Source organism: Miscanthus floridulus, chromosome 12 (assembly GCF_019320115.1).
Source record: "Miscanthus floridulus cultivar M001 chromosome 12, ASM1932011v1, whole genome shotgun sequence".
NCBI classification, from domain to species: domain Eukaryota; kingdom Viridiplantae; phylum Streptophyta; class Magnoliopsida; order Poales; family Poaceae; genus Miscanthus; species Miscanthus floridulus.
The window spans coordinates 64,055,635-64,068,711 of record NC_089591.1 but is presented as its reverse complement, the minus strand read 5'-3'; the positions used below and the strand labels follow the sequence as shown (position 1 = coordinate 64,068,711).

At 47.4% G+C, this 13,077-nt stretch overlaps 1 protein-coding gene and 1 pseudogene across 1 annotated transcript; both read right to left on the bottom strand.

Moving 5' to 3' along the window:
- LOC136496001 (uncharacterized) overlaps positions 1-6,887 on the bottom strand; it is a 59,948-nt pseudogene extending 53,061 nt beyond the window's left edge.
- Positions 6,888-8,293: 1,406 nt separating this feature from the next.
- LOC136496629 (probable phospholipid hydroperoxide glutathione peroxidase 6, mitochondrial) lies at positions 8,294-10,768 on the bottom strand. Its single transcript, XM_066492362.1, has 6 exons — positions 10,602-10,768; positions 10,185-10,261; positions 9,864-9,925; positions 9,562-9,680; positions 8,617-8,784; positions 8,294-8,522 (listed from the first exon to the last, which is right to left on the bottom strand). The coding sequence occupies exons 1-6, from the start codon at positions 10,647-10,649 to the stop codon at positions 8,490-8,492; spliced, it is 507 nt and encodes a 168-aa protein (XP_066348459.1). The 5' UTR covers positions 10,650-10,768; the 3' UTR covers positions 8,294-8,489.
- Positions 10,769-13,077: the final 2,309 nt, after the last annotated feature.

Genomic DNA, 13,077 nt, shown 5'->3' with positions numbered 1-13,077 from the left:
AGTACCCAGTGTAGGTGGCGAGGTCTGAGCACCGAGGAGTCCCTGGCGTTGGTGGTGATGTTCGAGCATCGAGGAGTCCTCGGCGTAGGCAGCGAGGTCCTAGCACCGAGTAGCTAACGACATCCGTGTAGTGAAGTGTGCCCACTTAGTCCTCGAGCACGAAGAATCCGAGGGCCGAGGAGTAACCGACGTAACTGCCGATGAAGCACGAGTGACGAACATTCTGGTCGACTGGTCGGCGACGAAGTGAACATTGAGTAGAAACGATCGGTGAACAGTTCGATCAACTGGTCGGCGACGGAGTCCATGAACCAAGCAGTCTGACCAGTTGATCGGTGGAGAAGCCCGAGCACCAGGTGGTCCGATCACCTGGACGACGATCCTGCAATACAAATATGTAGAACGGGTAGTACATGATGTACAAATAAAGAAACTCCAGAGAAAAATCAGCAATGGTGATGAAACGGCGTATGTAGTTCGGCAATCAGTTGGAGTGAAAATATATTTATGTTTAATATAAACCGCTCGAACAGTTAGTGTGTAGCTGAGTCTCCAGCCCTAGCTAGCCCATAGTCCATAACGTCAAGAGCGGAGCCCGTGCACGTGTAGGAGAAACAGGCGTCACCAAGGAGCCGCTGCCGACCACCCATAACGCAGAGGGCAGATGCTCGTGCACGTGTAGGGAGGAGCCGGAGACAGGGCCATCTTTGGAGGCGTCCGAGCATCAACAGGACTGTTCAGGGGTTCGGAAAATCGTTTGGAGAGCAAATAAGGAGAAAACAGCTCGGAGAAACATTATGACGATATACGAAGATTGGAGAATATTTAGAAAAATATTAAAGCGTGACTTAGCTTGTGCGAGATCAAGCAGAGACACCGACCAACCAGCCGCTGGGGAATCGCTCCACGGATGATATACGTGCATATGCATGATTTGCATGGAGGTGTAGATCGGACATAGCCTTCATGTGCTTGCTTGCGTGGTGATGTAGATGCATACATATTCCTTCATGCAAATTTTAGATTGGATCTAGCACACGTTATTGATGTCAACGTGACTCATATTTTTCTGGTATTAATCTCGACGGAGTTCATGGACTTAGAACTTGAATGATCCGGCCGGTCGGGTCACGCTGCTGAACGGCTACTCTGACTGCGGCAAATCATCCGGAGGCGTTGAGTCCTTTCATTGACTGGCGCTCGTGCACGAGACGAGTCCGAGTTAGATTGACTTTGTCTACACCGTTCGTGTAGCCATAGGTCTTGCGTGTGGTCGATCAACGTAAGCCTGAAATTGATTGGATCTTCAGTCGAATCAACGTAACACCCGATGCCAGGCTTGCGGAAGTAGAGCCCCATGCAGGGACAGTCGACTCGATCGTTGGTGGAGATCTTGAACATGATCTAGATCATGAATGTGGTGAAGCTCCTGTGCAGCGTTTCGAGATTGGACAATGCGACGAGCTTGCTGTTGTTCGAGCACCTCCTCAACGGCAGCCTATACGAGTGGTTGGAAGCAGTGTTTCACAGGCCGTAGGGCTAAGCCTGGTAATTCTCCATCAAGGCTTCGCACTCGGAGAGCTAGAGACCCGTTGCGGGGGCTGGTCGGCAACGAATGGAGCGCCCTTCAGGAGTAGAGGTGACCATGAGATCCGTACCGAGTTGTGCAGGACGACTGGCCCAAGCTGGTCGGGTAGATCTGTTGTGGGTAGTGGTTACCAGTTTGGTAGGTTGATTTTGAATCGAATCTACCAGAGCTAGGGTTTCAGCAAGCTTGGTGCTGACCTGATCGATGGAGTCGAGCAGGTCGGTGTTGTTGATCTGTCTCCCTTTGTAGCGAGGAAGCGAACGACAGGTTGTCGGTGTGGCTGAAGATGATGCTGGTGTGGCCGAAGCTAGATCCAATATGGTTGGAGCCGTAGCTGATGCTGGTGAAGCAGTGGTCGACATAGATTAGATCTGCGCCTCCTCCATGGTCATGGCGATGAAGTTGTCGGAGCCAGTGGTCTAGGTGATCTGGCCGATGGTGAACGTGAGTCCATTCAGCGTAGCCATGGAACCGGGGATGATGACCATCTTGTTCGTCTAGGGAGCAGTACGCACACCCCCTACCTGGCGCGCCACTGTCGATGAAATATGATCGACAGTCTATCTAGGGGTATGCCCAAGGCAGTAGATTATCGGCAGACAGGTGTGCAAGCCACGAACGAGATGGTGACGCAAGACAGACACGAGGTTTTATCCAGGTTCGGCCATCGTGAAGGCTGAAAGGTCCTTGTGTGGTTTTGGTAATTGAGTGACAACTTAGGTGGACTAATTGTGTTTTTGTGAGATACACAGGTGATTAGTCCACAGGTACATGTGTGTAAGCAACATATGCCATGAAGGTGAAAATGGCTTGGAGATGTTGCAAAGCTCACACATGTGATGATGAAGGAGCTTAAATGCACATGAGACTTGACATTGAGTCATGTGATCAAGGTGGAGAAGATCAAGACAAGACTTGGCTTGATGGACCAGTTGCAAGCGTGAAGGGCAAGTCGAAGGCTTTGGAGTGATGGACCGTGTGGCGGTGAAGCTTGAGCAAGACTTGGCGCCGATGGACGATGGCAACGGTGAAGAGCAAGTAAAGTCAAGATCGATGAACCAATATGATCACATGATGATATGAAGTGGATCATATCATTGTTGATCATGTTGGTGCATGTGTTGCATCAACATTAGAGGAGATGAAATGGAATGCGCAAGGCAAAGGTATAACCTAGGGCATTTCATTTCACCGGTCATAGGTGTGTAGAGAAGTTTATGACCGGGTTTAGGATAGATGGCCGTACTATCAAGAGGGGCAAATTTGTTTGCATATCGGTCATCTAGTGCCACTCGAGTGATCTAACTTTGCATCATCGCTAGGATCGAGTGGCGTGGCAAGTTGAGTGGCTAACATTCTTTGAGAAATGATTGTGAAAATGCTAACACACATACACATGGTGGTGTACACTTGGTGGTGTTGGCACATTTACAAAGGAGATGGAGTTGGAGTTGATGTAGATCAACTTGGTGAAGAAACTCCACCGGCAGAGTGTCTGCCCGTAGAGTGCGGATAGTCCGACGGTGCCACCGGCGTCCTACACAAAAAAGACAGAGTCTCACTGGGTGCACCGGACGCTGGCACTAGAAGTGAACGGACGCTGGCAGGGCATGTCCGGTCAGGCTGACGCATGATGATGCAGGAGCTAGAGTGTGACCGGACGCTGGGCTGCGTCCGATCAAGTGCGACCAAACGCGTCCGGTCAAGGTCGGTACCTTACTGTAAACGACCGGACGCTGAGGTCCAGCATCCGGTCAGTTGAAGCTGCTGTGTCCGGTCAGGTTAAGTGACCGTTGGAATCGGGACACGTGGCCATCTGTGGGCGACTGGACGCTGAGGTCCAGCATCCGGTCAACACGATCGGAGCGTCCGGTCGACCCGATTTTTGCCTAGTGAAGGGGTAACGGCTAGTTTAGCCCTTGGGCTATAAATAGAAGTGGCCTTTGGCCATGGCTGGTGCTGAGCACCTAAGGGGACTTAGTGTCCATGCTTGTGAGTGCTTGGGAGCCCTCCATCACACATATACTTGATAGTGATCATTCGATTGTGTGAGTGAGCGATTCTAGTGCGATTGCATCGTGAGATTGCATCGAGTGGCACTAGGTGATCGAGTTGCAAGCCGGTGGTGCTTGTTACTCTTGGAGGTTGCCACCTTCTAGATGGCTTGGTGGTGGTCTCCGTGGAAGCCCACAAGAAGCTTGTGCAGCGCTCCGGAGAAGAGCTTGTGAGGGGCATTGTGCTCGCCCCATGGGAGCCGTGAAGAGCAACTTTAGTAAAGCGTGTCATTGAGCTACCCTCACTTCCAGGGTAGGTTCTTGTGGCACCCGATGTGCGGGCTTGGCGGGTGATGCCAATTAGCTGCTGAACCACTAAGTGAGCAGTCGACACAACGGGGACTAGCGTGTTGGCAAACATGTGAACCTCGGGAGAAAAATCATCGTGTCAACCTTGTTCTTCTCATTGGTTTGCTTCCCCATTACATAAGCTTGCAATTACTTTTATACATATTAAGCTTGTGTAGTTGCTCTTGTAATTAGATAGCTTGTGTAGCTTGCTAATTACCTTCTTGCTTGTGTAGCATAGAAGTAGCTCCCTTGCGTGGCTAATTTAGTTTTAGTAATCTTGTCAGTCACATTGCTTAGTTTGTGTAGCTAAGTATTTACGCTCTCTAATTAGGCATTGGTTGCCTTGTTATTGAGCATTGCTAGTGAGCTTAGTTAGCTTTATGCTTTTGCTTACTAGCATGTGCAGGAGCTCCCTTGTTGCTTAAAGTACTAGTGGCATAGGTTTGTGTAGCCTTGCTCCTAGAATTGTTTAGGAGAGCTCTAGCTAGCCTGGCACCTTAGTTGCATGATTAGTATCTTTGCAAGGTGCTAGTGAACATATATAGAGGGGTGTAGTCTTGGCTAGACCGATAGTTTTAATTCCGCACTTGTTTCGGTTAGCCAACGTGATTAAGTTTCAAAAAGGACTATTTACCCCCCTCTAGTCGCCATCTCGACCCTTTCAAAGGCGTAATACCTACGCCCTGCATCTGATTGTATTGCTGTATGTCAATGAGATCTGATGGATTCACCCCGCTAGGGGACCCCTACCTCTCCTTATATACTCTGGAGGAGGTAGGGTTACAAGTAAAGTAGCCTATTTGGTACTATATAATGTCTTGCGGTGCACGCCGAGCAGCGCCGTGCACGTCTTAACCTTGTGGGCCGGGCCACCCCTGGGGGCGTAGCCCATGTCTTGGGGGCCATACCCCCACATAAATTAACTAGGCCACTCTTGACTAATTTGAGTTTCGAGACCCCACATGATTCCTCTGGATAAGTCAAGATCGAGTCCAAAGTCTTCATCGTTACAGGATCTACTACTTTTTCCTCATCATTGAAGACTAGCACCCCATCAGATACTACACCTTCCAAAAGAGATGTCTGAACCCCATCAGATGACACATCATTTTCAAGTTCTAGATCACCCTGCGGATTTAGACTAGTAGCTAAATTCTGCATACCTTGAAAAATGTCAGATTTTTCCATCAACCTCTGATAATCATATGTATCATCATTAGGGCCCTGAGAAGTCATCTCTAATCCTTCAGCAAGTGGACCAGTACTCTCAGAACTACCCATAGCAACTTGCCTTTGATGACTAGAAGAACCATACCCATATTTCTGACTAGTATCACCAAGTGTAGGTTTGCCTGATTCTAGCCATCCATGGCTCTCCTGTGATTTCGGGTCTTCTTCATTAGTAACATCATCCTCTTCATCATTAGGATCATCATTTGGCTTGGATGGTGAATAATTCTGGAGCTTGTCTGAAAAATACCAAGTTATCTTCCTACCCTTCTTGTTAATAAACACTTCAGATGTCCCACCTATCTTGTTAGGATTTCAGCATGACACCTTTACCCACGCCACTTTCCACTACAAAGACGGTAAATGCACCTCCTCTGGATCACCAATCAACCTGGCAAGCTCCATAATAGCAAACTTAGTTCTAGCAAATTTGGGAATGCCAATCGCTCTAACCCACACAGACTGAAGAACCTGAAACACCTCCGGATCCATATCTGACTCCTCAACCGTAGCCACGATGTCAGACGTGATAAACTTGATTTTTTCATCTTGATTAACAAATTCAAAGCCACTTTGGATGGTAGAATCACCAGAAATTCACTGCCAAAAATACGCTTGACATCTCAATCCCAATTAGAATCCATCAGATATTGCAATTCAGTCTTAACTCTAAACTTAGTACCCCTTTCTTCCAAAATCGACACAATAGCTCTAATTGGTCCCTCTGTTTCAGGTTTAGCTTCAACCTTAGGCTCAGGTAGATCTAAAGCATAAAAAATCTAGCCAGGCATACCATACGCACAGAGTCGCAAACCCTTGTTAGATTTCATCAGAGGGCATTGGTTGGACTTATGACCTGACTCACGACAACTATAACAAAACGGTGGTTTCTTGCAGGTAGAATGATGGTGACCATAATCATTGCAATTGAAACATTTCATAGCAAGACCTGAAGACTGACCTGCACCCGAACTCCAATTCTACTGAACATTATACCCCTTCCTCCGGTCTTCAATCTTGTGGCGAAGATCTTCTTCAGTCATCTGACGCACATCTCGCTCTTCAGAATGATCTCCCATCCTCTTGAGATTCTAGACCTCCCACTGCTCCTGACCTCGAAACTGTTGACGACCCTGCTTTGGATCCCAGTACCCTTGATCTTGAGAAAATTGCTGATCACGCCCATCCCGAGCCTAGGAATCCCAACCTTCACGCCTTGGTCCCTAAAATCCATCCCGGCTACTGCGTCCATCTCTAAATCTCTCCCCATCTTTAGTATCTCTAAATCTATCACCATCTCTAACTTCACGACCTTGCTGTCGCTTGTCCATGGTGACCTCAACGGACGACCTCCCGTCCGTCGTGTTTGGACGGACACGATAGAGAAACTTCGCCTGAGCCCCAAATTTCCTGATGTCCCTCACACTCGCCGGAAATCTCTCTGCGGCTGGATCCCAAATCCTAGCAGAGGCAACTCAAACCCATGAGGAGACGGACTTAGCAATGCGGCTGCGGTTGCGGCTGCGGCTGGGTGGAGGAGAATAAGAATGAGAGAATAGGTCCTCAATAGACAGGCCTAACTGGGCCAGCCCACCTATTTTTTCCTTTTCCTCGGCCTTGGATAGTTTCCTCTTCTTCCCCACATTCTCCACCCTGACAGAACTCTCAATCTCTATTCGAGCTTCAGAACTCAACAATGGCGGCGGACTCACTTTTGTGTGCATCACTGGCGGCTGCAATTCCTGAACAATTTGCTCTATTGACTTCTATACATCCCCACCACCAAGTGCAGTATCCGGTTTACTGCTCCATGAGAAATGGATTGGCAAATTCCCAATTGCAATCGAATTCAAATCCACCGCAGCAACTGGAGGTAAATTGCAATGACGAAGGCGCTCAACTCTATCTAGATCACTCAATTACGAATGCTTAGGTAGCCCGAACGCTACTTTTGGAGATTTTTGCTTAGAACTCAATGGCGGAAATCAATCAAAACTCAACCAATCCTCCAAATCCACCTCTAACTCTTTCCGACTGTTGGCACATGCCCTCTGAGAACTCTGCGGAGAAATCGAGTATGGCGGAAATGCTAGAGTAAGCCTACGATTCCTCATGAATGATGCAACAAACCTGCGTTCGACCTTCTAGAATGTTCTCACCACAGCGACCACAACTCCTGTCACAAAAGCAGGGGAACGAGAAATAACCACAGTCAGCTGACACCTTTGAACCCCGAGTCCAATCACCCGCGAAACCGCGCCGACGACCCGCTAGTTCGTCGCCGGTGCTCACCGGAGTAAACACTGGTTCTGCCCCCTCCACCTCCTCTCGAATGGTTGCAGCTCCTTCTCCCTTCACGCGAGATGCCCCTGGATCCACGCGCTGCGGCTTCTCCTCCCTCCTCCTCGAAGAGGCGAAACAGATTACAACACGGAAAACGGGACGAAAGGGGCGCTTACCGGAGCTGGCGGCTGGCCGATGTGGCGGCGTCCTGACGGCGGCGACGACCTCTCCTCTCTCTTAGTTTTCTCTCTCCTCCGCTCTCTCCTCTTATTCGCCGGTAGTACCAACTGCTGGTCACATCTTTTATACCATGAATACATTACTTTTTGAGAAACAACCATTTCTTGAGAGAGTACATCTTTTATACCATGAATACATTACTTTTTGAGAAACAACCATTTCTTGAGAGAGTATATAAAGAGGAAAACTTATGCAAAAGCCTGAAAGTTTTTTTTAAGGATTGCAAGAGTTTTGCCGCTATTTTTATTAGAGGAAGTAAAAAAAGGGAAAAACAGAGTACAGACAAAATTAGAGACAAGAAACAATTCGTGATTTCAGCCAAGGTTAAAAGGATCACTGAAATTGGAAAACTCGCCACTTGAAGGTTTATGTTGAAAATTTCTGTAAAACCATTGTATTGAAATAAACAAAAAAGGATCTAGTAACAAAAACCTTTTAGTGTCAATGCGTCATGCATGATTAGAGGAGAGGTCTTGCATCCAATGGTTAAAAATTTGACAGATTTTTTGGGAAGAAATCTGTTGACAGATAAATAACAATTCCAATCCAATGGTTAAAAATTTGACAGATTTTTGGGGAAGAAAATTGCAGGCTAGTCACACGAAAATGGGGCAGCGAACTGATATAGCATTGGAATTCATTCGAAGGGAATATACAAGTACAGAGTGCATGCACGGAAAATAGAACAGGTACTGCAGCCTCTCAAATACGGAGCACTACTTTATTAACACAACAATTCGATACTTTAGCGCTCAGAGCAATGCTCATACAGGTTTTTATACAGTTTTCCAGCCAGATAATGTTTAAGAGCTCCCAAGCAGCTTCTTGATATCCTTCTGCAGAGATTATAGAGAAACATTAAAATAATATCACAATAGCATACTAGTTAAGCGCTTATAGCAAATGTGAATTACAGCGCTGAAAGTTTACCTCAATGCTCAGAGGTGAAGTGGTTGGAGCATAGCGATCCACAACACGTCCCTCCTTGTCAACCAAGAACTTGGAAAAGTTCCACTTGATGCTGTCACCGAAAAGGCCACCCTTGCTAGATTTCAGGAACTTGTAGATGGGCGCAGCATTGTTACCATTGACATCAACCTGACAGCAATAAGAAATAGAGGTTAATACTACTCCATAACAGACCATTATACATGGTTCTCTTAGGATCATCACTGATATCCTCACATCATCCTGCTAAGTTAGATAACTGTATCTTTGCATTGATATCCTACTCGACTTTTCCTCTTTTTGGGCTTAGGACCATGGTGTTAGGCACCTAGGGTGCCATGTGTACATAAAACTCTTTTTCTAACTTAATTGAGCGGCAGAGCTCCTGCCATTTCCTTAAAAAAAAACAGAAATGCTATACAACACACATGTGTTTTAAGGGAAAAAACACATGAATTTTTTTTCTCTTTGCTTCGGCTGTATGTCTGTTGCTTTGGCTGGCTGAAACAGTCCGGCTGACGCTGACGGAGAAAAATAAGAACCTGTGACGGAGCATCGACGACAGGGACGATGGGACCACGACCCTCCTGATGTACGTGATCGATGTCCATAAGACGTACTACCACTAGTGAATAATGCTATACCTCCGTCTACGATTTGTGATTTGTCCTTACATAGAAAAAAATTGTTTATTGTGATCTGTGGATCTGTGATCTTGTGATTTGTGATTGTCTGGAGGTAGAAGAAGGCTGGATGTAGAAGGAGGGAGGCTGTTGGATCTTAATTCTATGGTGTAAAAAAATTCATGTGTTGAAACTGAATAAAACACATGGTTGTTGAGTAGACAGACTAAAAAAAAAGCTATATCCTACTACTACTTTGCAATATTCTGGTTGAGGAGAAACAGCTAGAAGCCTAGAAGTTTACCTTGTCAAAGATGGGGTACTCAGCCTTGAAGCGTGTGCAGGCAAACTGGACAATCTCCTCGTTGGTACCAGGCTCCTGCCCACCAAACTGGTTGCATGGGAAAGCCAGGATTTCAAAGCCTGCACAAATCACAAATTGGCAGTTGCACTTAGCAATCAGCATCCCCAACAACGTGAACAACCGATAGTTGGATAAAATAAACCACTAATGCATATGGCCATGAGAACAGAGATAAGCATTACAAAAGCAATGGATTAAGGACAAGACTAAGAATATACAAAAGCAATGGATTAAGGACACACCTTGGTCCTTGTACTTCTCATAGAGCTGGGCCAGCTCGGTGTAGTTGGAGTTGGTTAAACCACTGAAATAATCGGCCACAGTGCAGCAATTAGCAGTGTACAGAATAATATTTTCTATACAGTGTAAACAAAAGACGTCTACTTCTGACAGTGAAATAAGTAAGCACAGATAAAACCATTATTTTATATCAGGTAGGACAAATGGTTCCAGGTAGTAGAAGACATCAACGACCTTATTGATACCCTTTTGCAATGGGCCAAACAATGACAATAGTAGGAAGGTTAGGAAGACGCGAGATTGTGCTGCAGATGAATTCATACCATTGGGATGCGACGTTAACGATGAGAAGAACCTTCCCCTTGTAGGTGCTGAGGTCAACGTCTTTGCCGCTCGCATCCTGCACACGAGCAGCAAGCAAAAAGCAATCGTTAGACTCCCTCTGCAAAATCAGAGGCTGCGGCATCCACTCTTCTAAAAATCCGGCAAAACAACTAGCTCATGGCTAAGAAATTCAGTCATTTTGGAAGCCAATCAAACGGATCGACAGCGAAATTCACACTAAGCTCCGCACGAATCAGGAACCCCTGAAGCCCGGACTAAGCATAGGACAGCATGCTCGGGCTTCTAAACAAGCGCTCCATGCGAAATATTACTGGGTCCTATGATCCTCTCACCTCTGGAATCTAAGCACCGAAACGTTATTGGGTTGAGAGGGCGACGAGGGGAACGGGACTGACCTTGACGGTGAAGTCGTGGACGGAGGTGGCGGACGACGCGGCGGCCATGCTGGGGCGAACGGCGGGCGGAGGCGGCGAACTAGCGGGGTTCGGAAGGAGAGAGCGGCTGTTAGGCGGAGAGCCGGGAGAGAGCAAAAGCGGCGGAGCTGAGGATGTGGCCCGATACGGCCAGGCCCACGGGGGGTTGGGGGTTGGGGGTTGGATCGGATGACGGGGGGCCGTGACAGTTGAGACAGATGATGAGCCTGTTCATTTAGCCAGCCCAAACCAATTAATTAACAATGTTTTTTTCTCACAATAAATTAGCACAAATCAGCCTAAATCAGCGTAGAAACCGACCAACAAACGGTCCGCATGTGTGAACGCCCCTACGGCATCGTGGGGCCCACGCGGGTTCGGAGGGGAGAGCTCGTCGGCCAGGGAGCCCGCCGCGTCGGCGTGTGGACGGAATCGTGGCGCGCGTTGGTCAACCATCTCGGCTGCGGTCGTACTGCACGTACTCCTACAGTCCTACCCTCCGATGGCGGTGGGCACCGCCGGTTCGAAGAACGTTACTTCACGGCGGCTGCGGGCTTGGGCTGAGACGGGCGGGTGCTCACTCGCTGGGCCGTGGGCCTTCTTCACGTTTCCGCTCCCCGCAGCCACGCGCGGCCGAAAAAGTCGCGGCAGCTTCTGGAAGCACCCGGCCGGGCCCTTGGGCCTGCGAGTGAAGAAGGACCGTGTGCGGCGGCGGCCGGCCATGCTCGTGCTCGTGCGCGGTGGCCGTCAAGGCACGTCGTCGATTCGTGAGACGCTGAGCTACGCCCTGACGCGGAAGCTGCCGGGCGCGTATGTTCCGGTTGCCAGCTTCGCGAAGAAAAAACAATGCACTAATTTGTATTTGAAGTTTTGAACGCGTTTCGACAATCTGAGTTTCGGCTGGAACTCGGGCAGCACGCGTGACAAATGTACTGTAGCTGGTGAGGCTTTGGCCAGCAGCGGCTTACGGCTGATTGCAGACAAAAATAAGGCCCCATTTGGTAGGGTTTTTTCATCGACTTCAAGATCCGTTTAGAGCCGTTTTTTATCAAACGGGGTAAAGTAAAATAGCTTCACTTGTGAAGCCCCTAAAAATATGCTCTCACAATGATTTGGGGTGGGATAGAGTCAAAAAAATGGCTTCTCCCAGCTACTCCTTCGTACCCCTAAAAACATGCTCTCATAAGGAAGCCATTTTGCCAAACGGTTTACCAAAACCGCTTCAGCTCCACCGGTGAAACTGTTCGTGGAGCTGAAGCAAAAAAAAAATGGCTTCACTAGTAAAGTGAAGCCCTGCCAAATAGAATATAACTGTGGTGCCTGGACGTCGATCAGATACTGATCCGTCGAACGGTATCGTGGCCCAGGCTGATATCCCCCGCGTGCATTTGCACTCTGCGTTCGTGCTAGCACGCCCCTCCACGCGCCTGCTTTTCACGTCGCCTCTTGTTTTCTGCGTGCATCCCGTGTATAACACCTAATTTACTTTTGAAACGGAAACATTCAAATACAACACTTGCAATATACGTGTGAAGACAGATGGAATATTTATAAAAACACTTAAAAACCATTGCAAACATACGTAACATCTAGATAAAATAATTACAACATATATATATGAAAACACATGCAACATCGAGATAAACATACTTGCAACATATGTATGAAAAAACAGATGAAACATTGGGGACAAACTCTTGTAGCATATGTTTACAACCATTGCAACATATGTAACATCCGATCTATTGTTGCAACATCCGTATGAAACAATTGCAACGTACTTATAACATATGTATGAAAAAAACAGATAAAACATTAGAGACAAACTCTTGTAATATATATGTACAACCATTAAAACATATGTAACATCATATCTATTGTTGCAATATCCATATGAAACAATTGCAATGTACCTCTAAAACATCCGAAACATTTGAAATGCACACTTGCAACATGCATCGTATCCTGGTGCGGCCTCCTCCATCGTCAGCATCGAGGTGCCGCGGCCGTAGTAGGAGGCGAGGCCAGAGGGCTTTTGCGCCAGGGCCCTGTGGCAGAACCGTCCGAAATAGCACACTTATGGAGGCGCTCGTCGTCCACCAGACACTAAGCATCCCGAAAGCCAGCTACATCGGGCGGTATCCGTCGAGCACACCCCAAGAGAGAACCCGAAACATCCACATTTTTCCCAATGATCCAATAATGGGAACGAGTTACAATACAAGTCTATTTCATACATTAGAGTTTCTTAAAAAGTACATTATTACAATACCAAATACCAGAGTACGGAATGATAAACAGCGGAATTTAAAAATATACATCTAGCGATAGGGACGATGATCCGTTTGAGCCCACCAGAAGAATCCTCCACACAAGGTACTTCTCATGCATCACCTGCAACAGGGGTAAATAAACCCTGAGTTCATAATGTACTCACAAGACTTATCCGACTAATGGA

What these genes read in the sequence shown, in the direction of transcription:
- LOC136496629 (XM_066492362.1), bottom strand. Translation starts at nt 10,649, where the DNA reads ATGGCCGCCGCGTCGTCCGCCACCTCCGTCCACGACTTCACCGTCAAG. An exon ending in GTTAACGTCGCATCCCAATG is followed by an intron (nt 9,926 to 10,184) that starts GTATGAATTCAT and finishes CGATTATTTCAG; the next exon opens with TGGTTTAACCAACTCCAACT. An exon ending in CTTCACCTCTGAGCATTGAG is followed by an intron (nt 8,523 to 8,616) that starts GTAAACTTTCAG and finishes TAATCTCTGCAG; the next exon opens with AAGGATATCAAGAAGCTGCT.